The sequence below is a fragment of the Panthera onca genome, chromosome D1, assembly GCF_046562875.1.
Source record: "Panthera onca isolate mPanOnc1 chromosome D1, mPanOnc1 haplotype 2, whole genome shotgun sequence".
Classification (NCBI taxonomy): Eukaryota; Metazoa; Chordata; class Mammalia; order Carnivora; family Felidae; genus Panthera; species Panthera onca.
The window spans coordinates 162,861-189,361 of NC_138348.1; the positions used below are offsets into that span (position 1 = coordinate 162,861).

General features: G+C 53.1%; 2 protein-coding genes across 2 annotated transcripts; one reads left to right on the top strand and one right to left on the bottom strand.

Annotated features, from left to right (window-relative positions):
- Positions 1–9,593: 9,593 nt before the first annotated feature.
- LOC144613006 (interferon-induced transmembrane protein 1-like) lies at positions 9,594–10,775 on the top strand. The gene is made up of 2 exons (XM_078433906.2): positions 9,594–9,909; positions 10,414–10,775. Exons 1-2 carry the CDS (start codon positions 9,727–9,729, stop codon positions 10,606–10,608), a joined length of 378 nt encoding a protein of 125 aa, XP_078290032.1. The 5' UTR covers positions 9,594–9,726; the 3' UTR covers positions 10,609–10,775.
- Positions 10,776–15,664: 4,889 nt separating this feature from the next.
- Positions 15,665–17,364, bottom strand: LOC132677397 (interferon-induced transmembrane protein 3-like). The gene is made up of 3 exons (XM_078433905.2): positions 17,128–17,364; positions 16,461–16,835; positions 15,665–15,951 (listed from the first exon to the last, which is right to left on the bottom strand). The coding sequence occupies exons 1-3, from the start codon at positions 17,347–17,349 to the stop codon at positions 15,760–15,762; spliced, it is 789 nt and encodes a 262-aa protein (XP_078290031.1). The 5' UTR covers positions 17,350–17,364; the 3' UTR covers positions 15,665–15,759.
- Positions 17,365–26,501: the final 9,137 nt, after the last annotated feature.

The window sequence follows — 26,501 nt, forward strand, 5'->3', positions numbered from 1 at the left end:
AATGGGGGAAAACTGAAGGCTTTCCCCCTAAGGTCAGGAACAAGACAGGGATGTCCACTCTCACCACTGTTATGCAACATAGTATTGGAAGTCTTAGCCTCTGCAATCAGACAACACAAAGAAATAAAAGGCATCCAAATCGTCCAGGAGGAGGTCAAACTTTCACTCTTCGCAGATAACATGATACTCTATATGGAAAACCCAAAAGATTCTGCCAAAAAACTGCTAGAATTGATTAATGAGTTCAGCAAAGTTGCAGGATATAAAATCAATGCACAGAAATCGGTTGCATTCCTATACACCAACAATGAAGCGACAGAAAGAGAAATCAAGGAATCGACCCCATTTACATTTGCACCAAAAACCATAAAATACCTAGGAATAAATCTAACCAAAGAGGTGAAAAATCTATACACTGAAAACTATACAAAGCTTATGAAAGAAATTGAAGAAGACACAAAAAAATGGAAAAAGATTCCATGCTCCTGGATAGGAAGAACAAATATTGTTAAAATGTCAATACCACCCAAAGCAATCCACATATTCAATGCAATCCCTATCAAAATAACACCAGCATTCTTCACACAGCTAGAACAAACAATCTCAAAATTTGTATGGAACCAGAAAAGACCCCGAATAGCCAAAGCAATCTTGAAAAAGAAAACCAAACCAGGAGGCATCACAGTAATCATCAAGACAGTATGGTACTGGCACAAGAACAGACACTCAGGTCAATGGAACACAATACAGAACCCAGAAACATATGGCCAACTAATCTTTGACAAAGCAGGAAAGAATATCCGGTGGAATAAAGATGATCTGTTCAGCTAGTGGTGCTGGGAAAACTGGACAGCGACATTCAGAAGAATGAACCTGGACCACTTTCTTACACCATACACAAAAATAAACTCAAAATGGATGAAAGACCTAAATGTAAGACAGGAAGCTATCAAAATTCTCGGGGAGAAAGCAGACAAAAACCTCTTTGATCTTGGCCACAGCAACCTCTTACTCAACACGTCTCCGGACGCAAGGGAAACAAAAGCAAAAGTGAACTACTGAGACCTCATCAAAATGAAAAGCTTCTGCACAGCCAAGGAAACAATCAGCAAAACTAAAAGGTAACCAACAGAATGGGAGAAGATATTTGCAAATGACATATACATATCAGATAAAGGGTTACTATCCAAAATCTATAAAGAACTTATCAAACTCAACACCCAAAACACAAATAATCCAGTGAAGAAATGGGCAAAAGACATGAATAGACACTTCTCCAAACAAGACATCCAGATGGCCAGCCGACATATGAAAACATGCTCAACATCACTCATCATCAGGGAAATACAAATCAAAACCACAATGAGATACCACCTCACACCTGTCAGAATGGCTAACATTAACAACTCAGGCAACAACAGATGTTGGCAAGGATGCGGAGAAAGAGGATCTCTTTTGCATTGTTGGTGGGAATGCAAGCTGATGCAGCCACTCTGGAAAACAGTATGGAGGTTCCTCAAAAAACTAAAAATAGAACTACCCTATGACCCAGCAATCGCACTACTAGGCATTTATCCAAGGGATACAGGTGTGCTGTTTCGAAGGGACACAGGTACCCGCATGTTTATAGCAGCACTATCGACAATAGCCAAAGTATGGAAAGAGCCCAAATGTCCATCGACAGATGAATGGATAAAGAAGGTGTGGTATATATAGACAATGGAGTATTACTCGGCAATAAAAAAGAATGGAATCTTGCCATTGGCAACCACGTGGATGGAACTGGAGGGTATTATGCTAAGTGAAATTAGAGAAAGACAAAAATCATATGACTTCACTCATATGAGGACTTTCAGAGATAAAACCGATGAACATAAGGGAAGGGAAACAAAAAGAATATGAAAACAGGGAGGGGGACAAAACAGAAGAGACTCATAAATATGGAGAACAAACTGAGGGTTACTGGAGGGGTTGTAGGAGGGGGGATGGGCTAAATGGGAAAGGGGCACTAAGGAATCTACTCCTGAAATCATTGTTGCACTATGTGCTAACTAATTTGGATGTAAATTTTTAAAAAAGAAAAAAGAAAAGAAAAGAAACATGATAAATCTGGTGTTTATATCAGATAACATTATATGCAATGAATAAAGATATCATGTGTGTGATGAAAATGTCACAAAAGGTGGAGGACTGAATGCAGGTGGGGGGGATAAAAGTTTTGGATATTATTGAAATTAAGTGGGATTATTTCAAGCCAGTTTATTATAAATTAAAATGCTAATATTAATCCCCACACTTGCAAAAAATATAGTAAAAAAAAAAGTGTGGGGGAAAGGAAATTAAAAGACAAATGATCTATTTTATACAAATAAGACTATTACTGGGGCACCTGGGTTGCTCAGTCGGTTAAGTGTCCGACTTCGGCTCAGGTCATGATCTCATGACTGACGAGTTTGAGCCCCACGTCGGGCTCTGTGCTGACAGCTCAGAGCCTGGAGCCTGCTTTGGATTCTGTGTCTCCCTCTCTCTCTGCCCCTCCCCTGCTCATGCTCTGTCTCTCTTTGTCTCTCAAAAATAAATAAATGTTTTAAAAAATTAACAAATAAGGCTATTACTGAGTAATAAGAAAAATAGAAAATAAGACACAGGGATGCCTGGGTGGCTCAGTCTGTTGAGCATCTGACTTCATCTCAGGTCATGATTTCACATTTGTGGGTTCGAGCTCCACATCAGGCTCTGTGCTGACAGCTCAGAGCCTGGAGCCTGCTTCGGATTCTGTGTCCCCTTCTCTCTCTGCCCCTCCCCTGCTCAGGCTCTGTCAATCTCTGTCTCTCCAAAAAAATAAAATAAAACTTTTTTAAAAAAGAAAATAAGACATAGTACATATAGAAAAAATGGCATTAGTGATCGTATTAAATGTAAATGGGTAAATGCTCAATCAAAAGACAGAATGGTGGAAAGGGTTAGAAAAACATATGTGCCAAGTCATGCCCCACCCAATCCCTAAGCCACCGCAAACATCTCGAGCAGCCTCCTTGCTCTGCTCTATCAAACCATTTTTGGACCTGCTGGGGACCACCCCATTCTCCCCATAATTCATCATTATGGGAGAGATACACCTTGGCCCAGCCTCTTGGTGGATGTGTGGACTCATCACATTCAACATTTGAATCAGAAGTTTTGGTGTATGGGGGCACCATTCTGATACTGTTGGGCTAGCCTCTCACAGGTACACACCTACTAGACTTAACATAAGAAAACACATTGTTCTTATGGGCACACGAAATATTCTCCAGCTGGAACACGTTAGGTCATAAAACAATTCTCCATAGATGCAAAAGGATTGAAATTGTACAAAATATATTATTTGACCACAATGAAATATAATTACAATTCTATAGCAGAAGATAAATAGGGAAATTCACAAATGTGTAAGTTAGACAACATATCCGGGGTAATAAATCACAAGATAGACTAGAAAGTACTTTGAGATGCATGAAAATGAAACCCAAATGTACAGACATTTTGGGAGGCAGGACGAGCAACTTCTGGAGGGAACTCCTCTAGGCAGAGACTACTACTTACAGAGGAGAAGGATGTCAAATCTATACATGGCCTTTCACCTTAAGAAAGTAGGGAGTAAAAGAGCAAAAGAAAAGGAAAGCTGGCAGAAGGAAGGAAATGGTAAAGGTTAGAGCAGGCATAAAGAAAATCAACAAAACCAGGGCACCCGGGCAGCTCAGTTGGTTGAGCATCCGAATTTGGCTCTGGTCATGATCTCATGGTTCGTGGGTTCAAGCCCCGCGTCAGGCTCTGTGCTGACAGCTCAGAGCCTGGAGTCTGCTTCAGATTCTGTGTCTCCCTCTCTCTCTGCCCCTGCCCCACTTGTGCTCTGTCTCTCTCTCCAAAATAAATAAATATTAAAAAGAAGAAAGAAAGAAAACCAACAAAACCAAAAGTGGATCTTTGAAAAGATCAACAAAATTGGCAAACCTTCAGCTAGATGCACTAAGGAGAAAAAAGGCTCAGATTTCTAAAACCAGACATGCAAGTAGGGACATTACAACCTATCTCCAGAAATAAAGGAATTACAGGAATGCTATGAACAATTGTTCACCAACAAGGTGGATAATCTAGATGAAATGGAGTCCCACGAACACACAATCTACAAACTGACTCAAAGGGATGTGGAGTACAACTCAGCAGGAAAAAGACAAATGACCCCTTTCAAAGTGGCAAAGGCTTGGAATAGACCCTTCTCCAGGGAGAACGGACAAGTGCCAGTGAGCACATGAGAAGATGTTGAGCCTGTTAAGTCACATGGTAACGCAAGTAAACATCACAATGAGATGTCATTTTTCATTAGGATGAGAATTTAAGTTTGCCTTTGACTTTTGATGGATTGACTATGATGTGTCTAGGGTGTGAGTCTCTTTGGGGTCATTCTTTGAATTTGTGTAGCTTCTTGGACATGTGGACTAATGTGGATTTTTTTCATCAAATTATGTAAGTTTTGAGCCACCCTTTCTTCAAATGCTTGCTCTGTGCTTTCTCTCGCCTCTGCCCTGGGATCCCTTCATGCCCATGTTGTACCGAAGATGCTGTCCCACAGCCTCTGAGGACCAATTCATCTGTCTTTATTCTTTCTCTTTCTGTGCTTCAGGCAGGATAATCCCGACTACCTGCCTTTGTGTTCATTCATTCTTTCTTCTTATGGGTCCAATGTGCTCTCACCCCCACCGGCCGACTTTTCATGTCACTTATAGCACTTTCCAATGTCAGAATTTCCATTTGGGTCTTTTAAAAATGTTTTCTCTTGGGGCGCCTGGGTGGCGCAGTCGGTTAAGCGTCCGACTTCAGCCAGGTCACGATCTCGCGGTCCGTGAGTTCGAGCCCCGCGTCAGGCTCTGGGCTGATGGCTCGGAGCCTGGAGCCTGTTTCCGATTCTGTGTCTCCCTCTCTCTCTGCCCCTCCCCCGTTCATGCTCTGTCTCTCTCTGTCCCAAAAATAAATAAAAAAAAAAAAAAAAAAACATTGAAAAAAAAAAAAATGTTTTCTCTTTACATAGTCTCTGTTTAGTAAAACACTATTCTCATATTTCCCTTTAACTTATTAGACAAGAGTTCTTTGGGGTTTCTCAATCATATTTTATTCATTAAAAAAATTTTTAGCGTTTAGTTTTAAGGGAGAGAGATACAGAGCGAGTGGGGGAGGGGCAGAGAGAGAGGGAGACACAGAATCTGAAGCAGGCTCTGAACTGTCAGCAGAGAGCCCAACGTGGGGCTCAAACTCACGAACCGTGGTATCATGACCTGAGCCAAAACTGGATGCTCAACCAACCGAGCCACCCAGGCACTGCATCTTGATATTTTAAATCTTTGTTGAGTTACCCAATGTCTCAGAGACATTGTCTCAGGGCCCCTCAGAGACAGCTTCTGCTGAATGCTTCCCTCAGCATGTAGGCCGCGTATTCATGCTTCTTTGAATATCTGACAATTTCAGTTTGAAAACAGGACGTTTGGGGTTTTTTTTATGTTTATTTAGTTTCGAGAGACAGAGAGAGAGCACAAGCAGGGGAGGGACAGAGAGAGGTACAGAGGATCTGAAGCAGGTGGATGCTGACAGCAGGGAGCCCAACGCGGGGCTCGAACCCATGACCGTGAGATCATGACCTGAGCTGAAGTCGGAGGAGGCTCAGCTGACTGTGCCCCCCAGATGCCCCTAAAAGCAGACATTTTCAATAACATAATGTGGCAGCCCTGGATATCAGGCCCTCTGCCCAGCAGGCTTTGCAGCCCACACTCTTGTCGATGTCATAGTTGCTGTTTGTTTAGAGGTGTTCTTGCACTGATTGGGGAGGCCTTTGTTTCTGTGCTGAGTGTAGACACTGAGTTTCTGTGCAGTTACTTTGGTGGTGAGCTAATGTGTGCACAAAGATTAAATGCCTGCAACCAATAAATCTCCCAGTGTTTGCCGAAGGGTTTGGGGGCTGGGGGAGACACACCTTCAACTCTCTAGCAATTCATAAGCCTTCCCTGGTTTTCACTTCCTGCTCATGCAGGACTTCAAGGTCAGCCTGAGGTGAGAAATATTGCGTGTGTGTGTATGTGTATATATATATATATATATATATATATATATATATATATATATGATTAAAATTTATAATCCCTATGGAAAAGGATGTCCCGAGAGAGAAATGCTAAGCTAACATGTGAAAATATTAAAGAAGTGAATGGGAATGACTCACGGGTGAATGAGTACAAGGAAGACCCCAGGCCCCAACAGGAAACGCCTCTGTCACCCTCCATGTCTGCCCTGAGGCTGAGCTTTGTGCTCAGGGGGTCCGGAGCGTCCACAGCCCGGCATCCACCTGGCCACCTTGCACAGGAGGTCTGTCCCTGGAGCTGCATCTCAGGAAGGCTGGGCAGCATTGTCTGACTCCAGGAGAACGTAAGTCACTTACCCACTGCAACCCCTTCCCCGGGACTAGCAGACCCAGTACCGGTAGGAGCCACTGGCTGTGATGGAGAGTCTGGAGGCAGGAAGGTGGCAGATGGCGTCTGTAAGGCTTTCATCGGCCTGGGCCAGTTTCCACCAGTTTCATGCAAATCAACCATTTTGGAAATCTCTGAGATGCTCAAGGCAGCCGTAACCACCGGACAGAAAAAGCTGATGATTTCCAGAACAAGGTCCATGATTCCTAGAGAGCCCCACCTACAGGATGGAAATTCTCACCAGATTCTGAAATCTAACCTGAGGACGAAGAACCCCAGGTACACAGCAGGGAAGGGTCAGGGCAGCCTCAGCCTCTGTCTCAGAATCTGGGGAGAGGAAGCATGCCCCCCTCCACCCCCGCAGGGCGGCCCTCCCTTCACTGGGCCCAGGAGTCTGCAGCCGCAGCTCAGGGCGGCCACCAGACCACAGAGAAATGCCTCTGATAAACTCCCGGGGGAAAGGCTTCCAGCATGGCAGCAGGAGCTGGCACACTCGCCAGGGAAACCGGTGGTGATTGTTCAAAATAACCACATAAAACCTCTGGCAACGGCCCTAAAGATAGGCAGCAAGTGAACAAAGATGTATTCGAGAACATCTATGAAAATGTAGACAGAAAGGTAAACCTGTGCCATAGCAACCAAGAGTACGCCCTCCCTCTCCTTCCCTCTCCCCACCAGGTCCTAAGGAGCAGACTTTTCCGGAGCACCCAGGCACAGGGTTCCCTTTACCTGGCACTCAGCCGGAGGGAGGAGGAGGAGGAGGACTTCATGGCCTCTTATCCGGCCCAGCTGCCTGAGGCTGAGCCCCAGTAGGGTCAAGTGGGAGACTGGGGCTCCCTTCTTCTGCCCAGCTCCCAATTATGGAACAGAAGCTCTTCCTGGGGCTTGAAGCACTGAGAACATGAGCCCCCGATTGTCCTTGCTTTGGGTCATGAGATAGAGGCTCTCCATGCCAGGAGAGGCAAGCTGCTTTCCCTCCACTGAGCACTCAGCTCCTAGATGGCTGGTGGGGGAGGGGGTCCCTCAGATAGAAGCCGACCTTTGTTCCCACCTGCAGCTCCAGGGAACAGGCTCAAAATCTAGCTGAGGAAGAGGAGCAAGCCATAAACAGACACTAAACATTAAACAAGCAAATAGCAGTCCTGGAAGGTGGGGGCTGGTACCCAGGGCTACCACCACATACTGTCTGAACTGCACTGGTTCCAACAGACACTGAGGAGGTGAGCAAAGAAACGTGAAAATATGGCCCACACTCCAGAGAGAGAGTAGGTAGCAGGGATTGCGTGTGACAGAATCAAATATTGGCTTTAACAGGAAAAGACTCAAAACAGCCCTTACGAATATCACAGAGCTAAAGGAAAGATGCTTAAGGAGGTGAAGAAAGGTGCAAGGCAACATTATACAAAACAGAGAACACCAATGAAAAGGTATAAATTATTTTTTTAAAAATGTGAAAAATCAGTAGCTGAAAAGGGCAGTAACTGAAGTTTAAAAATCCAACACAAACAGACTTCTGGTCTGTGGTGACGAAAAGACCCTGGAGGTTTTCTTGAGGTTTTCACTCTGGGCTTCACAACAGGAAATAAGATGCAGAAACTGGAAACCAAGATCTCGCCTTGGCTGTTTCAGAAATCGCAGCCACAGCCCCCAAACTGGAGGCACAGGTGAGAAGAGGGGCTCACTTACCAGAACCCCCCAAGGTACTGACTCCCGGGGGGACTGAGGACCAAGTCGAGGGAGTAAAACTCCTACAGCTCCAGGGGGCTGAGAAAACCACATTCTCAGAGTGAAGAGTACAGAAAAGCCCCTGATGCTTCTGGCGGGGAAGAGAACATGAACATTTTGAAATATGCCCAGAGTATTCTGTCCTCCTTAGCAAAGACCTGGCCTCAGGAAGAGCCTAACCAACATGGAGAAGGGAAATACCCCTCCAAGCCCCGCTGCTCCTTCCCACCTACGCGGGGAAAGAAAGGTCACAGGCGGGGGCAGGCTCCTAAAAAACTGAGACCTGGTCACGGGGGCGGCATGGGGGGTGAGATGCCTCCCCCACAGCAAGCATGGGCGTCCTGGACACTGGAGCTGAGCACTGGGAAGCCGACAGCCTTGTCGTGCACCGATGGGAATCCTTGTACCCGCAGCTGTGAGATAGAACCGTGCAGCCGGTAGGGAAAACGCTATGGCAGAGTTCTTCAGATAATGAAACAGAATCCACTACTGGGCACTGAATGAATGAAACACTCATTATTAATAGTAGCCAAGTAGCGGAGACAGTTTAAATGTCCAGCAAATTACTACTGGATGCAAAATGTGGTATATCCATATGACAGAGTATTACTTGGCCATCAAAAGGAAAGAAGTAGTGATAGATGCTAAAACAAAATTCAGCTTCAAAACATTATTTGAAGTGGAAGAAGGCATTCAGAGGACCACACATTACACAAAGCCATACACATGACACCCCAGACGAGGAAAATCAAGAGAGATGCCAAAGAGATCAGTGAATGCCAGGAGCTGGGAGAGGAGGAAATCAGGAAGGACTGAATGATCCATATGGGATTCGGTTTCTGTGTTACAAAAATGTTCTGTGATTAACTATGAGTAATGTTTGCACAACAAGAATGTACAAGAAGCCACTAAATGATACCGTAAAATGGATAAAGCAGCAAGTTCTGTTATGCATTTTACATGAATAAAAATACAAGGGGCGCCTGGGTGGCTCAGTCGGTTAAGCGTCCGACTTCGGCTCAGGTCTTGATCTCGCAGTCTGTGAGTTCGAGCCCTGCGACAGGCTCTGGGCTGACAGCTCAGAGCCTGGAGCCTGCTTCGGATTCTGTCTCCCTCGCTCTCTGCCCCCCCCCCCTCATGCTCTGTCTCTCTCTCCTTCAAAAATAAATAAAAACATTCAAAAAAATTTTAATCAAGTAATATAGAATACGAGTTACATAACTTATAGTAACAGAAAGTAAAGACGAGGTAAACACAGCCCTTCGTCCCACCATGCTCTGGTGGAAACTGACACTCAGTAGCTGGCCGACTTCCTTAGTGCCCGCCAGTTTCACCCACATGCAAAACAGGAAAGAGAAACTTCTGAGAAATTAAATGTACCCTGGAGAAGGAGGGGCCCTGAGCACCCTATCAGGGTCCAGACCACACCTGCTCCCTCTCTGCATCAGAAACTCATTTCCCAACGCTTATTCACCTGGGACAGCTGCTCATTCCAAAGCTGGAGATGTTAAAGGACAATAAGGTGGACATCCTGGAGGGGCCCCAGAGCTCAGCTCCCATGGCCACCACCGTGATCAACATCCAGACTGAGACGTCCGTGCCCGACCACATCGTCTGGTCCCTGTTCAACACAATCTTCATGAACTGGTGCTGCCTGGGCTTCGTGGCCTTTGCCTACTCCGTGAAGGTGGGTGTGTGTGTTGGGGGGGTTCTCCCAGAAAGTGCAGGTGAGCTTGCGGAGGTCCGCCTGCCCCGAGGGCATGGGGAGGGGGGGAGGGGGAGTCCATGCGTGGTAGCAGTGAGGCTGCAGGAGGGGCCCGGGGACGGCCAGGAGTGGCCTTTGTCCCCAGTTCCCAAGGACATCCCTCAGACTGAGATGTGGCTCCAGGGCTCTCCCAGAAAGAACAAAGGAACTCACGGGAAGCCACCTCTCAGTGGGAGAGGCCAGTGACTGGACCTACGCAGAGGGAGGGGGTGCCCTGGGGTCTCCAGGAGAGGCCGAGAGTCTGAAGAAGGAGCTAGAGGCCCCAGGAGGGACGGGACCCAAGGGCCACTGTCCTGCTCAGGCTCCGGGAAAGGGGGGTGGGTCCCCGACCGGGGCGAAGGGCATGTGGAGGCTGCTGTGGACGGGGACCAGCCTGGCTGTCGCCAGAACCCGCTCCTGATCCCACTCTCCATCTCCTCTCCCCAGTCTAGGGACAGGAAGATGGTGGGTGACGTGATCGGGGCCCAGACCTATGCCTCCACCGCCAAGTGCCTGAACATCTGGGCCCTGGTCCTGGGCATCATTCTGACCATTGGATTCATTGTTCTTCTGGTGATTGCCTACATGACGGCCTACCATATCATTTTAAGGGTTATGCAGAATAGCAGAGGCCACCACTAGCTGCTCATGGCGGGAGACGCCAGTCCTCCAGCATCCATTGTGGCTGTGCTTCCCATGCTTCCTGGGCTGTTGTGTTGGGCCCGTCCCTCAGCACCCACCCCTGTACCCTGTGCTTAAGCAGACTTCCCTGACCACAACTGAACGCAATAAAGTACCCTTGTGTGTGACGGTGCGGTGATGTCCCCTGCGTGGGGGGCCCTGCCGGGAGTCGCCAGCCTGCCCCTGAGACCGAGCCCACCGCCCCCCTTGCCCAGCTGTGCAGCTCTGGCTGGGGCAGGGCATGTCCTCAGCTGGTGCTGGTTTCTGGCCTCCTGCCGGGAACAACAGCCGCACCGGGGTCCTAGGATAGGGGACCCTGGCGCGAGGAGGTCCCGTGTGCAGAGCACCCTTGGGCCTGAGGGTGAGGGTCCCTCCCCAGGTGTGTGGCAGGGTGGTGCTGGAGAGAACGTGAACGGGCGGCTCGGGCCCTCTGCGATGGCCGTGGGGTTTGGCACCTGTGGGCGCAGCGGACGGAGCCGCGGGCTCCCAGCCCCTCCTGGGAGTTCTAGACTTCGCTGCGCTCGGCAAGCCCCCCAGCTCTGTCTTTGCTCCTCTGGGGCTGGGAGTGGGGACAGAGCTCTCCACCGTGGGCTGACTGCAGAAGCCGATCATCAGACCTGGCGAGGAGGCCCCGATGGACAGGAAGCCTGAGGGGAAGGACTCACTCCCTCGACCCAAACGGAACCGGCCCTGCAGGGGGAGCGACTGCCCGGTGCCCCAGGAAGGGTCTCCCAGCCGCTGGGGCCTCAGGCCTTGGTGTGAGCTTTTGCCAGAGCCCAGGCTGCACCTGGGGACCCGGAGGCCATCCTCAGCCCTGCAGGAAGAGCTTGCCCCGGGCAGGCATTCCTGTCCCAGGCCCCAGAGGGACGGGGTGGGGTCGCACTATGGTGGCCAAGCCCCCAGGCCCTGCACAGCCACCCCGGAGAGGCTGGTGGTGAGTCCCGGTGGCCACAGGCGGGTGTCAGGGAGGGAGCCCCTCGTCTCCGTGCGCTTCGCCCGCTGGGACAGCCAGGCTCGCCTGGGTCCCTGCAGCGGGGCCAGGTCAGTCCCTGCGGCTCCCCTCCCGTTGACATCTGCAGCTCTTCACGCTGGGTTCCCGGTTCAGTCCCCGCACAAGGTCCACACCCCTGGTGTCCACCTGTGGGTGGACACACCCCTGGACACACCCTGGTGTCCACACCCTGTCCCTGGGCGGGACTCTGGTTGGGGTGCCCTGGGTGGGCCGTGAAGCACGCAGGGGTCCCAGGGGTGTGAGTGGCAGTGGGACGGCCCCAGGCAGGTTGGGGGGTGGAGAGGGGACGCTGGTGGATCCGGCCCTCTGGGTCCCGGAAGGGCTTGCTCCAGATGGCCCAGGGGCCAGCCAGGGTCAGGGGAAGGGCCGGCCACGTGCCCCAGGCCCCTGCCCAGCTGGACAGGGGGCTCAGCCTTTGGGACCGCAGCGGGTGGAACCTGGCCAGCTGTGCGCATTTGTATCCCGACCTCCAGTTCCTGCCTGTCCTGCTCAGAGCTCTCCTGCTTGTCCCTGCACTTACTGGGCCTCACACCCCACGTTCCCTGGAGCCTCCTCAGTTCATTCCCGGTCTCCCACTTTCCTGCCCTCCTGCCCGGACTTACGTCCTGAATCCCAGGACAGAGCAGGTGAAGCTGGAGAAGCCACCATATGGCTCTGCCAGGCAGGACGGTAGGACACCGCTGTCACAGATGGAGGGTGAGGGCCAGCCGTGTCACTCAGTGCTGTGGACGGCGGGACATGGCTGACAGGGAAACAGCAATGACGGTAGGATGTGAAGGTCAAGTGGGCTTAATAACTGCCTGCTGGGATGGCCCGGTGGCCATGAGGACAGGCAAACGATGCTCCTCAGCTTCTTCCAGCCAAGGAGGCTGGGATGGGAAAGCAGGTCCCTGAGCCTGCACTGTGAGCTGGTCTCAGAACAGATCCAGGGACTGGAAGAGCGTGGAACCCCGGGGGAAGGATGCTGCCACCCGAGGGCCCTGGGCCAAACCACATCCCTCAGAGCTTCCGCACGGCAGCACAGGCTGGGTTCTTTGTACCGGACCCTGAAGACATGAGACTCGCACTTAAATACTGTTGGACTCAGGGCCCAGGTAAGTATCTCAACAGCCAAAGCCTCATCCTGGCCTCTTTTTCAGGTCGGGCACATCGGGTCCAAAGAATCAGGGGCTCCAGGCCCAAATCAAACTCTCAGGGGGGCCCCTGGAACTCCCCAGGAGGGAGGCAGTTTCCACTCCTCAGACGAGTTACCGGAAAAGAAAGAGAGGGTGGTTGGCTCATCCTCACATTGGATCAGTGGCCCTCAGGGTCAGAGCCGTGGTGGTGGGGCCAGCCAGGTGGAGACGTCTGCAATTGCACCCCCCCCCCCCCACCGGGAGACAAATAAAGAACAGTGTCTCATCCCGAAGGGCAGCAGAAGTCAGTGCCACCCTCGAACCTAACGGGTGCAGCGGTGCTGGCCCCCACCAGAGCCCCATTTCATTCACCAGTCTGACCCCCAGACCCAGGACCTTGGCAGAGACAGTGGAGTGCTGCAGACCGGCCCGGCGGGAGCCCCGCGTCAGCTGCTGTGCCAGATGTAGACCCAGTCGTCCTCAGGGCTGGGGTGTGTGGACAGTGACCTGCCCAGATCTCTAAAGACGCACACGGGCCACCAGGTGGCAGACCTGCCTACCACGAGCAGAGCAGGGCTGTCTCGGCCCGCCAAGTCAGCAGGGATGCGTGAGAGGGTGGAGGTGGAACGTTCCAGATCAAACGGGCAGTTTGCACCACCGTGTCACCCACCACTGCTGTGCACGCCTGTCCCTCTGCTCCCACCAGGGCTGCGGGGAGAGCCCCTGCGAACCAGATGATGGAAAAGGACGATTTCCCAGCCTGGTGCTCCAGGGGTCAGCTCAGTGTGAGCAGAGATCTGGACAGAGCTGGGGCTTGTACCCACACCCATCCAGGGTGTCCTGCGGTCTAATGCTCTACATACCCCCTCGCTCAAGGGTGTCCTGAGGATCCATGGGAAGGGAATGGCCCCTGGGAGCACAGCTGCAGGCAGGCACTGGCCACCCTGTGGGTGTGGGAAGTGGACGCCCATAGGATAGACATGGAAAAAGTGTCCCAGGGCTCCAGGGGCGGCAGGAGACAGAAGGGAAGGTGGGACCAGGGGCTTGGATAGAGGTCTGTGGATGTGGATGCACAACTGGGCACACAGGTTACATGTCACTTTCAGGATGAAATCCAGGCTCGGTAGCCTGAGAGATGTCCTGTAGGAGGGGGGCTCCACAACTAAGATTAAATCTTGTAATTATCAGTCACATAAATTATGTACCACGAAAGCCATCATTCTGAAAACAGATTGGCAAGCTGTCAGCACGTTTTACCTTCGTGCACGAGAGGGGACGTCTTTAGCAGCTACGGGGTGGAAAGGGACACACAGGTGAGCTACTGCCCGCCGTCTCCGCTCCACAAGCAGGGGCAGCGTGTGGGTGGCTCCGAATGACCTCGGTGGGGGTTGCATCCCACAGACGCCGGCGAGGGCAGCATATCAGGGCTCAGACTGGTGGCACCCCGCTGGGGCCTGCAGCCATCCGTCCCAGCCCCTCACTGCCCTCGCCCCACACGGGGCCCCGGGGCAGCTTCTCTCCCTCTCTGCCCTCTGACTGCCCATGTGCACATGGGCTCGCTTAGTGGGGACAGCCTTGAGGGCAGTGGAGCCACACAGGGCCCTCGACAGGCAGGGTTCAACGCAGGTGTGGGTTCCAGGGGACACCAGACGTGGTAAATGCAGGGAGCAGCTGACACACGGGGAGGGGACCCAGGGAGGGGCCCCAGTGCCCGAGACCCAGACTTGAGGCTGGTCTGGGGGCCTGGATGCCACGGGGCCTCCAGGGTGAAGGCAAGAGCTCCTGGCAGGCCAGGGCCCGTCCATCGGCACCCACAGCGCGCGGGCCAGGACCACAGGTGGCGAGAGAACAACTTGAGGGGCCCTACCCCATGTTGGGCTGTGCTGGGAGGTGAGGGGTGGGGGTGGCGGGGCCGGCTGGTGGGGCACGCATCCCAAGTGTTTCCACAGAGCACCTGGGAGGGAATATCTTCTGGCTTTGCATGGAGTGATCTCAGGAGGAAGCTGGGCGGCCAGGGCTCCTGACGTGCCCAGGACTCCTGAAGTGCCCAGATTCAGTCTTGAGGGGGGATGAGGGTAGGAAGGACAGATGTGCTCACGGCACAAGAGGGTCTGGGCAGCTCCTGGCCAAGGCCTTGGATCCCTTTCCGGGCGCTGGGGTCAGGGAAGGTCGCAGTTGCCCTGCCCTTTGGGCAGGGATTTGGGGCCTACCCCTTGCCGGCCGAAGCAAGTCTTTACCCACCCCAGAGGGGCAGATCTGCCCAGGTGCCCTCCTCCACCCAGGGTACCCCAGCCGGCCTGGTGCATCCTCGAGTTAGGACACTGTGGGAGCAGGGACAGAGGTGTGGGTGAGCCCCAGCAGGGGTCTGGATGTCCAAGGGAGGAAAGGGGAGGCTATCACCACCCCAGTTCCACCTCACTTGTCCAGCTGGTGTGGGCTGGGTGGGCACTGGGCCATCCACATTGCCCACAATGCGGAGGCCATGACAGAGGAGGTTAGGGAGCTGACTTCCAGTCAGGGCGAGGGCACGGCCGGCTGGGGCTGCAGCTCCAGAAGTGGACTGTGAACTCCCTGTATCAAGTGCCCTGCGACTCTCCCCAGCCAGTGCATTCCTGGAAGCTAAGAACGTTCTGGCCTCAGTGCCACCTTGCCACAAATGAACCCATTTTGCTTAGGGCTCAGACCTCTGGGAAGTAGGGGCCCCTACATACAACTATTGTCTGTTAGTTGCCCCCAGCCTGAAGCCAGGTACCTGCAAGGCCTGAGGATGTGTCTGGGACCACGCAAAGGACACAGGGCTGGGTGCAGGGGGGCAGTGAGGCACATGGGCCTACGGGCAGGCTGAACAGTCTCAAAGGGGCCCCTCCCAGGTACAAACACAGCACCCCCCCACACACACACACATGCTTTATTGAATTCAGTTGTAGACTGCCGTGTACACAAAATGCTGTGACAGGAGTGACGGCCTCAGGCCATGGACAACTGCTAGTACCCTCCATAACCTTTCATCATTTCTGAAATTGCTTGGAAAACCACCAGTGAGCCAGTGAAGAAAAGAATGATGAACGTAAGGGTGAGAAGGAGGCCCAGGACCAGGGCCCAGATGTTCAGGCACTTGGCGGTGGAGGCATAGGTCTGGGCCCCGATCACGTCACCCACCATCTTCCGGTCCCTAGACTGGGGAGAGGAGATGGAGAGTGGGATCAGGAGCGGGTTCTGGCGACAGCCAGGCTGGTCCCCGTCCACAGCAGCCTCCACATGCCCTTCGCCCCGGTCGGGGACCCACCCCCCCCCCCTTTCCCGGAGCCTGAGCAGGACAGTGGCCCTTGGGTCCCGTCCCTCCTGGGGCCTCCAGCTCCTTCTTCAGACTCTCAGCCTCTCCTGGAGACCCCAGGGCGCCCCCTCCCTCTGCGTAGGTCCAGTCACTGGCCTCTCCCACTGAGAGGTGGCTTCCCGTGAGTTCCTTTGTTCTTTCTGGGAGAGCCCTGGAGCCACATCTCAGTCTGAGGGATGTCCTTGGGAACTGGGGACAAGGGCCACTCCTGGCCGTCCCCGGGCCCCTCCTGCAGCCTCACTGCTACCACGCATGGACTCCCCCTCCCCCCCTCCCCATGCCCTCGGGGCAGGCGGACCTCCGCAAGCTCACCTGCACTTTCTGGGAGAACCCCCCCAACACACACACCCACCTTCACGGAGTAGGCAAAGGCCACGAAGCCCAGGCAGCACCAGTTCATGAAGATTGTGTTGAACAGGGACCAGACGATGTGGTCGGGCACGGACGTCTCAGTCTGGATGTTGATCACGGTGGTGGCCATGGGAGCTGGGCTTTGGGGCCTCCCGAGTACCGCCACCTCATGCTCCTCCTTGAGCATCTCATAACTTGGGGGGACACCAGTGTGGGTGCCAGGAAGGAAGGGCTGAGCATTGCGGTTCATGGTGGGAGACGGAGATGCTGCGGTCCGGATGCTGGGGCTGCTTAGGGCTCTCCCCTCCCGGGTAGTTTCGATTTCTTCAAAGATTTCTTTTTCACGGTGTTTGGGGAATTGGGAATTGGTTGGGCACTAGGAGGGCGTGGCCAAGCACTGGGTGTCAAGTTACACCAGGGCGGGGCGGGAGGAAGGGCTGTGGTCTCAGGGGGGCTTCCTGTCCCCGGCTCTCACGTCGGGTCCTGGGTCCTGTCTCCGCTCCCCTACCACAGCCTCTGTCAGGGGTGTGTGTGGGCCCTGGGGGCTTTTCCTCCGATGTGAGTCTCCCCACCCTGCCCCCACCCCAGCCCCAAGCCTGCTGCAGGCTCCCATACGGACTCCACACTGCAGCCCCCAGAGAGAGCCCCCGAAGCCCCAAAGCCCACACCTCAGCAGTCACAGGCCTCCTCTCTGTCTGGACTCTGTTGACTTTTCCTGGCTCTGAAGTCCACGTTCCAGCGGTGGGGCGGCAGGGCGTGGGGGGGTGGGGGCGCTGGCAGGTCAGGACCCAGCAGCCTGTGTCGCCTGCCCTGGGGGAGCCTCCGGCATCTCCCAAGGGTGCTGGAAACCAGGAGCCAGCTGTGGTGGGAGAAAGGAGGATCCGAGCCATTTGGCAGCTGCTGGGAGCACAGGGCCAGCATTCCTGAGCGCCCCACCCTTCCTCCCTCCCTCCTGCCCCATCATGTCACATAGGTGTTGTCTGGGGGGTCATGGTAGGAAGTCCCGGTCATTCTTCTTCCACTGTCAGGCCCATGCTCCCCTTCTCAGGACAGACTCAGGTCAGCTTTGTCGCCAGGACACCGCTCTTTCTAAGAGTAAAGGGTCAAGTTGCTCTCTCACTGTCTGTGGTCCTGGCCTGCGCGCTGTGGGTGCCGATGGACGGGCCCTGGCCTGCCAGGAGCTCTTGCCTTCACCCTGGAGGCCCCGTGGCGTCCAGGCCCCCAGACCAGCCTCAAGTCTGGGTCTCGGGCACTGGGGCCCCTCCCTGGGTCCCCTCCCCGTGTGTCAGCTGCTCCCTGCACTTACCACGTCTGATGTCCCCTGGAACCCACACCTGCGTTGAACCCTGCCTGTCGAGGGCCCTGTGTGGCTCCACTGCCCTCAAGGCTGTCCCCACTAAGCGAGCCCATGTGCACATGGGCAGTCAGAGGGCAGACAGGGAGAGAAGCTGGCCCCGGGGCCCTGTGTGGGCGAGGGCAGTGAGGGGCTGGGACGGATGGCTGCAGGCCCCAGCGGGGTGCCACCAGTCTGAGCCCTGATACGCTGCCCTCGCCGGTGTCTGTGGGATGCAACCCCCACCGAGGTCATTCGGAGCCACCCACACGCTGCCCCTGCTTGTGGAGCGGAGACGGCGGGCAGTAGCTCACCTGTGTGTCCCTTTCCACCCCGTGGCTGCTAAAGACGTCCCCTCTCCTGCATGAAGGTAAAACGTGCTGACAGCTTACCGAGGGATGTGTTCTGCCTAATCATATGTATTTTGACTCTCATTTGTTCATTTAAAAAAATTTTTTAATGTTTGTTTATTTTTGAGACAGAGAGACACAAAATGTGAGCAGGGGAGGGGTAGAGAGAGAGGGAGACACAGAATCCGAAGCTGCTCTGTGCTCTGAGCTGTCAGCACAGAGCACCACATGGGGCTCGAACCCACGAACCATGAGATCATGACCTGAGCTGAAGTCGGATGCTTAACCGACTGAGCCGCCCAGGTGCCCCATTTACTTTCATTTATTTAATTTAAAGGGTATATAATTTAATTTTCAATCAGGTAAAATTTGCATAACACAAAAGTTTCCCATTTTACCCGTCAAAAGTGCACAATTTACGTGGCTTTTCATATTTCTCGGTCTGTGCGGCTCTCACAACCACATGGCCCTGAGTGTTTTCCCCGTGGCAAACGAAACCAGGTACCCATGATGCAGTGCCCACATCTGCTGAACCTTACTTCCTAGAAGGGCCTCTCCGCCTTCTGTGTGGTTGGATTTCCCTTCTGTCATGCATTCCGTGTAGGCCTGTAAGCCTACAGGCCGTGGCCTTCTCGTTGGCCTTATCTCACTGAGCTCATGCTTTCAGTGCTCACCCACGTGGCCACACAAATCAGAACTGCCTTCCTTCTGATAGGTGACAGGTATTGTATGGTAAGGGTACCATGTATTTGCTTCTTCAGTCATCAATTTAGACATTTTTGGTTCTTATGAATAATGCTGTTGGAAACACTTGTGTGCAAGTTTTGTGTGAACACGTTTTTCTGCCCTTCAGTGCATTCCCAGGCGTGGAAGGACTGAGTCATGTCAGAACTTTCTGAGGAGCTGCCAGACTGTTTCCACAGAATGTATGACAGCTTCTACTTCTCCTATCCTCACCAACACGTGGGGGTACCGTACACAAGTTAGAGCCGCTCCATTGACTGTCAGTGCTGTGTCCTTGTGGTCTGGCGCGTGTCCTTGGTGAGTGCTGCCATGAGAACCCTTCTCACCTGCTTGGGGGTCGTTCATGGGCCTGCAGAACGTCTGGTCAAGCCTTTGTCCTTTTACTCATCAGGCTGTTTGTCTCCTGGTTGAATTGTAACAGTTCTCTTACATTCTGAACACCGGTCCCTTATCGGATATGGGAATTGCAAGAATTCTCTCCTAGTTTTCTGGTCGCCTTCTCACTTTCTTGAGAGAGTCCTCTGAGGCACAAACGTTTTAATTCACTGACGACATGCGATTTATCCGTTTTTGTTTGTTGCTTGTCTCATGTTTAAGAAGCCCGTTGCCTAATCGAACCGTTTTGTCTGTGTAACCGTTTTGTAGTTTTAGCTCTTATATTGGGTCTTTGAAACATTTTGAGTTAATGTTTGTATACTTCGCAAGATAAAGTTCCATCTCCGTTCCTTTCCGCGTGGATGTCAGTTGCCCAGCGCCATTTTGGAAAGGTATTGGCCCCCTTGTTGAATGTCAGTTGACCATAAAGTATAGGGTTATTACTGGACTCTAAATTCTATTCCGTTGGCCTGTATGTCTGTTCTCACGCCAGTGCCACACTGTCTGGATTACTACGGCTTCATAGGAAGTTTTGAAATCACCAAGTGCAGGCCTCCAACTTTGTTCTGATTTGTCCGGATTGTCTTGGCCTGATGATTCCATGTGAATTTTAGGATCCACTTGACCATTTCTGGAAAGAAAAAAAAAAAAAGAACAACAAAGAACACAGTGGGAATTTTGATGGTGAGTACATCAAAACTGTAGATAAATTTGGGAAGTATTGCCATATTAACCATATCAAGAATTCAGGGGTGTGCACGTGGGTTGGCTTTTGTTTATTTATGCTTCTTTAATTCCTCTCAGCAATCATCTGTAGCTTCCAGCACACCAGTCTTGCAAGTCTGTGGGTAAATTTCTTACCAAGCATCTTATGGTTATGATGCTGTTGTAAATGGAACTGTTTCCTTGGTTACATCATAGGGTTGCTCGTTGTTGGTGATTTGCATGTGTTGCTTTTGTCCCCTGCAATTTTGCTAATCTCTTCAATTTTTTTAGTGATTTTGTTAAGATTGTCTATTATAAGGTCATGTCATCTGCATGTAGAGATAGTTTTAGTTTTTCCTTTTCAATCTGGATGCCCCCACTTTTCATTTTCTGGCTTTGTTGCCCTGATTGGAACCTTTAGTCCAATGTCGGCTGCACGTGGAGTGAGCACACATTATCGCCTCGTTCTGGATCTTAGGGGGAAAGCTTTCAGTCTTTCATCATGGAGTGTAACATCAGCTGTGAGTTGTCCATAGGTGTCCTTTATCAGGTTGACGAATTTCCCTTCTATTTCTAGGTGTGTGTGTGTGTGTGTGTTATCAGGAAAGGTTTTTGGATTTTGTCAAATACTTTTTCTGCAGGAACTGAGATGATCACATGGTGTTTTTTCTTCATTCTTTTAATATGGAGTATTATACTGATTGATTTTTTTAAATTGAAGGATTGTTGACACACAATGTTAACTGGTTTCAGGTGTACAACATAGTGATTCCACAAGCCTGTCCATTATGCTGGGCTCAGCACAAGTGTAGCTGCCATCTGTCACCACACAACATATGACAACGTCATTGACTGTATCCCCTATCCTGTGCTTTTCATCCTCGTGACTCATTCATTCCATAAGTGGAAGCCTGTACCCCTCACCTCCCTTTCCTCTGACAACGATTTTGGCATCATTGGCCTTCTGTGTGAGAACCTTTGTGGTGGGGCCAGCCAGGTGCGGACGTGGACATCAGCTGACCTGGTGGCAGACCCGCCCACGTAAGCAGAGTTGTATAAGATCACCAAGTCAGAGCTCTGAGTGGGCCCAGTACCAATGCATTAGAGGACACAGTGGAACGTTCCAGATCAGAGAGGCCCTTTGCATCCCCGCATGTGCCGGAGCTCCCAACATTCTCTCCCCTGGGACCCTTTGGAGAAGGCAGAAGCTTCTGTGGGGCAGACACTCAGCATCAGGGTGGAAAAACTTCCCTCTACCCTTCAAAAACTATTTTGGCTAAGTTGACATGAGAACGATTAACAGGAGAAAATAAAATTTAATTTTGTATGTTTAGAAACCCCACATACACGAGAGGTTCAAAAACAGGAAGGTCTATGCCATCTAGAGCATGGGAATGGGTTAGGGTCAGGGTCAGGGTCAGGGTCAGGGTTAGGGGTGAGGGTCAGGGTGTGGGTGAGGGTTAGGGTTAGGGGCCTTGGCTTCAAGAGAAGGGCAGTAAGTGTAGGTATGTTTGCCCTGGCATACAGAGGGGTCACTCAGATAACATTCATCCTCGGTAAATGCTCTCATTCTGTGAAAAACCTTCAACTTGGGTTCTTTTAGGCAGTTACCAGAGAGGCAAGATTTTTGGGGTTTACCATCTGAGATGAGCGGCTGCGGTCCGGATGCTGAAGGGTGCTCTGACTCCTCCCTTCCCTGGCAGTTTCGATTTCTCCAAAGTTTCTATTTCCTAGCTTTCAAAAGTTGTAAACTGGCTGGGTACCAGGAGGGTGGATGAGGGACAGAGTGTCAGGTTACACGAGGGCAGGGCTTGACGCTGAGGAGGTAGGGGGAGCTTCCTGTCCTGGCACTCAAGTCAGGCCGGGTCAGCTGCTATCCCACTTCCCTATTGAGGGGGGGGGGGGGGGGGGCGGGGCCCTGGAGACTTTCCCTCAGCCCTGGGCTCTCCCCACCGTCTACCTGCTTTGTTGGGTCTCAGCTTTTTAACAACCAGTGTTGTGCCTGGACCCGCCCTGGTGGTTCCTAGGATTGCAAGAAACCCTCCAGCTACGACTCTCAGGAAACTCTGAAAAACTTTAAAAATATTAGGCCTGGAAATCACACAGCACAGGTGTGGCCACAAAACAAGTTCGGGGTGTGGGTTGGAGGGAGGGCGATGTAGAGGGGGAAGGGAAGAGGGAGAAGGAGAGAGCGCATGTGAGCTGCCAAAACTGAACCCCAGGAAGTTAAAGCACAGGAAAAGAAAAGACAAGCGGCCCAAATAGTCCATTATCAGAACCAGTCAAGATGTGTCGCAGCTGGCCATGCACATCATGTGGTTTGTGTGCTCTCAGTGTGTTCACTGGAGACAGCCATCTTCGAAATGGGCACCTCTGCAATAAATGATTGAGTCAGGCACTTGCATTATTACATAGAAGGGAGGAAGGAAGGAAGGAAGGGAGGAAGGAAGGAAGGCAGGCAGGAAGGGAGGAAGGAAGGCAGGCAGGAAGGCAGGAAGGCAGGAAGGCAAGCAGAAAGGCAGGAAGGCAGGCAGGCAGGAAGGAAAGGAGGAGGGAAAGAAGGAAGGAAGGAAGGAAGGAAGGAAGGAAGGCAGGCAGAAACGAAGGAAGGAAGGTAGGCGGGAAGGAATGGAGGAAGGAAGGCAGGAAGGGAGGAAAGAAGGAAGGAAAGAAGGCAGGCAGGCAGGCAGGCAAGAAGGGAGTAAGGAAGGAAGGAAGAAAGGCAGGCAAGAAAGAAGGCAGGAAGGAAGGAAGGAAGGAAGGAGGAATGGAGGAAAGAAGGCAGGAAGGGAGGAAGGAAGGTAGGAAGGGAGGAAGGAAGAAAGGCAGGAAAGAAGGAAGGAAGGAAGGCAGGAAGGTAGGAAGGTAGGAAGGAAGGCAGGAAGAAAGGAAGGAAGGAAGGCAGGAAGGAAGGAGGGAAAGCATGAAGGAAGGTAGGAAGGAAGGCAGGCAGGAAGGGAGGAAGGAAGGATGGAAGGAAAGCAGGAAAGAAAGAAGGAAGACAGGCAGGGAGGGAGGAAGGAAGGAAGGCAGGAAAGGAGGAAGGAAAGAAGGCAGGCAGGAAGGCAGAAAGACAGGGAGGAAGGAAGGATAAGGAAGGAAGGAAGGAAGGAAGGAAGGAAGGAAGGAAGGAAGGAAAGGAGGAAGGAAGGAAGGATGGAACAAAGGCAGGAAAGAAGGAAGGAAAAAAGGCAGGCAGGCAGGCAGGCAAGAAGGGAGTAAGGAAGGAAGGAAGAAAGGCAGGCAAGAAAGAAGGAAGGAAGGAAGGAAGGAAGGAAGGAAGGAAGGAGGAATGGAGGAAAGAAGGCAGGAAGGGGAAGGAAGGTAGGAAGGGAGGAAGGAAGAAAGGCAGGAAAGAAGGAAGGAAGGAAGGCAGGAAGGTAGGAAGGTAGGAAGGAAGGCAGGAAGAAAGGAAGGAAGGAAGGCAGGAAGGAAGGAGGGAAAGCATGAAGGAAGGTAGGAAGGAAGGCAGGCAGGAAGGGAGGAAGGAAGGATGGAAGGAAAGCAGGAAAGAAAGAAGGAAGACAGGCAGGGAGGGAGGAAGGAAGGAAGGAAGGCAGGAAAGGAGGAAGGAAAGAAGGCAGGCAGGAAGGCAGGAAGGCAGAAAGACAGGGAGGAAGGAAGGATAAGGAAGGAAGGAAGGAAGGAAGGAAGGAAAGGAGGAAGGAAGGAAGGATGGAACAAAGGCAGGAAAGAAGGAAGGAAAAAAGGCAGGAAGGCAGAAAGGGAGGAAGAAAGGAAGGCAGGAAGGAAGAGAGGAAGGAAGGCAGGAAGGGAGGAAGGAAAAAAACCCATCAGGGCTTACCTTCATTCCCCCACACCAGACCCAAGCCTTCTGGAAGGTGCCGGAGTCCAGCCCCAGCAGGTCCAGGGGTTCCCGAAGGATGAACGGCATCGGCGAAAATAACAAATGGACACGACAGCAGTGTGTCCGACTGGCCGCTTTACTGTGGCAAACCTGGCGTTATATTTGTTAGCAATTTCCTTGTAGCGTGCGTCACCTACGCTTCTCGGCTTTACCTAATTCTAAAAACGTTCCTTTGTGTAATCGCCCATCAAGGAACCTCAGGGTTATTTTCTTGTAACGTTCCCTCCTGGCCTTTGCTTATCGATTAATTTCTTCATATTATTTTCATTATGTATCTACGTTTATTTATAGTCTATAAAGCCTTTGCTTTGCTATTTTCATGAAAGGTCATCTAGCTCTCAACACCTCGAGTGGAACGTTTACAGGGACATGACTTCTTAATTGTTCCTTTGAACTGTTTGCGGTAGAAGGAACAAAAGTATTCGCTTTGGTCTGGGGTGCCTGGAGGGAGCCAAGAGGGCTGGGAACCCACGCCTTATGCGCTCCCAGAGAGACAATGTATACCTGGGAACTAATGAACCATTCTGTACCTCAACCCACCAGGTCCAGTTACCATCTGGAATGCCTCCTGGGGGCCAAGTGGGCCTAGGGGTTGGAGTAACTCGTACCCATAGAGACATTGCTTTGTTGCCGGAGTGGGGCTTTCGAACCCGTGTGCCCCCCTCCCTGGCTGGGAAACATATGGGGCTATCCTTCCTTTAGGTAGGGGACGGGCAGGCGGGGGTGGCACCGGCTGGGTATAAGGTTTCTTTTTTGTCCTGGGGGTCATCCCCAGAAAATATCCCCGAGTTTGCCCCCATGGGTTTCTTTTGAATCATCAGTGCCAATTGGACCACGGGGATGGCCACGATGAGTAAGAGGAGGGATACCAGTAGCTTCCCATTCGCAGGGTCGCTGTGCGTTGCCCTTCCGCCGGCCGCCCGGGCTGTGCCACCAGGAAGGCTGGATGGATCGGCTCCCGGCATGGAAGGCCTCACTGTCCACATGCGTGGCTCCTCCACCAAGGGACCCAGGGGTTCGTGGCCGGGAGCTTCTGGGAGCACATCTGTCCTCCCTACCCTCATCCCCCGTCACTACTGAACAGGGCATCTCAGGAGTCCTGCCAGTCTGTCTCCCTCCTGGGATCAGTCCACGCAAAGCCGGAAGAGAATATTCCCTCCCAAGTGCTCTTTGGAAAAACTTGGGATGCCTCCCACCTGCGCGGCCCCGCCCATCTCCCTCTACCCCACCGGCTGGCCAGCCGACACCACCCCCACCTCCCACAGCCCACCCCTACCCAAGCACCGCCTACCTCCAGGAGACCCAGGACGCCTTGGCCAGGTCAGTGCCAGAGCTGGAGGGGGGCTCTGAGGACCAGGGCTGTGCAGCGCTGAGCCCCTGCAAGCCCACAGTCAGTACCCAGGACCTTACTGTGTGATGCCTCGGCCCTCACCTGTGATTTGCAAAAGCTGGACATCAAGAGTGTTTGTTGGCTACAAGAGAGGGTCACCTGTCTAGCAGGACCGTAGACCCAGGTCACTGCAGCTCAGATGGGGTTATGCCCAATATGACTGTCCTTTTGGAGAGCTGCCTGATCTGGGAATGTGAGACCCACGCAGCCCATCCGGCTGGGGAATGGGGGCCTGGGGCACGTGGCCGGCCCTTCCCCTGACCCTGGCTGGCCCCTGGGCCATCTGGAGCAAGCCCTTCCGGGACCCAGAGGGCCGGATCCACCAGCGTCCCCTCTCCACCCCCCACCTGCCTGGGGCCGTCCCACTGCCACTCACACCCCTGGGACCCCTGCGTGCTTCACGGCCCACCCAGGGCACCCCAACCAGAGTCCCGCCCAGGGACAGGGTGTGGACACCAGGGTGTGTCCAGGGGTGTGTCCACCCACAGGTGGACACCAGGGGTGTGGACCTTGTGCGGGGACTGAACCGGGAACCCAGCGTGAAGAGCTGCAGATGTCAACGGGAGGGGAGCCGCAGGGACTGACCTGGCCCCGCTGCGGGGACCCAGGCGAGCCTGGCTGTCCCAGCGGGCGAAGCGCACGGAGACGAGGGGCTCCCTCCCTGACACCCGCCTGTGGCCACCGGGACTCACCACCAGCCTCTCCGGGGTGGCTGTGCAGGGCCTGGGGGCTTGGCCACCATAGTGCGACCCCACCCCGTCCCTCTGGGGCCTGGGACAGGAATGCCTGCCCGGGGCAAGCTCTTCCTGCAGGGCTGAGGATGGCCTCCGGGTCCCCAGGTGCAGCCTGGGCTCTGGCAAAAGCTCACACCAAGGCCTGAGGCCCCAGCGGCTGGGAGACCCTTCCTGGGGCACCGGGCAGTCGCTCCCCCTGCAGGGCCGGTTCCGTTTGGGTCGAGGGAGTGAGTCCTTCCCCTCAGGCTTCCTGTCCATCGGGGCCTCCTCGCCAGGTCTGATGATCGGCTTCTGCAGTCAGCCCACGGTGGAGAGCTCTGTCCCCACTCCCAGCCCCAGAGGAGCAAAGACAGAGCTGGGGGGCTTGCCGAGCGCAGCGAAGTCTAGAACTCCCAGGAGGGGCTGGGAGCCCGCGGCTCCGTCCGCTGCGCCCACAGGTGCCAAACCCCACGGCCATCGCAGAGGGCCCGAGCCGCCCGTTCACGTTCTCTCCAGCACCACCCTGCCACACACCTGGGGAGGGACCCTCACCCTCAGGCCCAA

Coding starts and splice junctions, on each gene's coding strand:
- LOC144613006 (XM_078433906.2), top strand. CDS start 9,727: ATGTTAAAGGACAATAAGGTGGACATCCTGGAGGGGCCCCAGAGCTCA. Junction 9,910..10,413: donor CCTTTGCCTACTCCGTGAAG/GTGGGTGTGTGT, acceptor TCCTCTCCCCAG/TCTAGGGACAGGAAGATGGT.
- LOC132677397 (XM_078433905.2), bottom strand. CDS start 17,349: ATGGCTCGGATCCTCCTTTCTCCCACCACAGCTGGCTCCTGGTTTCCA. Junction 16,836..17,127: donor GGAGGCCTGTGACTGCTGAG/GTGTGGGCTTTG, acceptor ACGCCCTCCTAG/TGCCCAACCAATTCCCAATT. Junction 15,952..16,460: donor CCTTTGCCTACTCCGTGAAG/GTGGGTGTGTGT, acceptor TCCTCTCCCCAG/TCTAGGGACCGGAAGATGGT.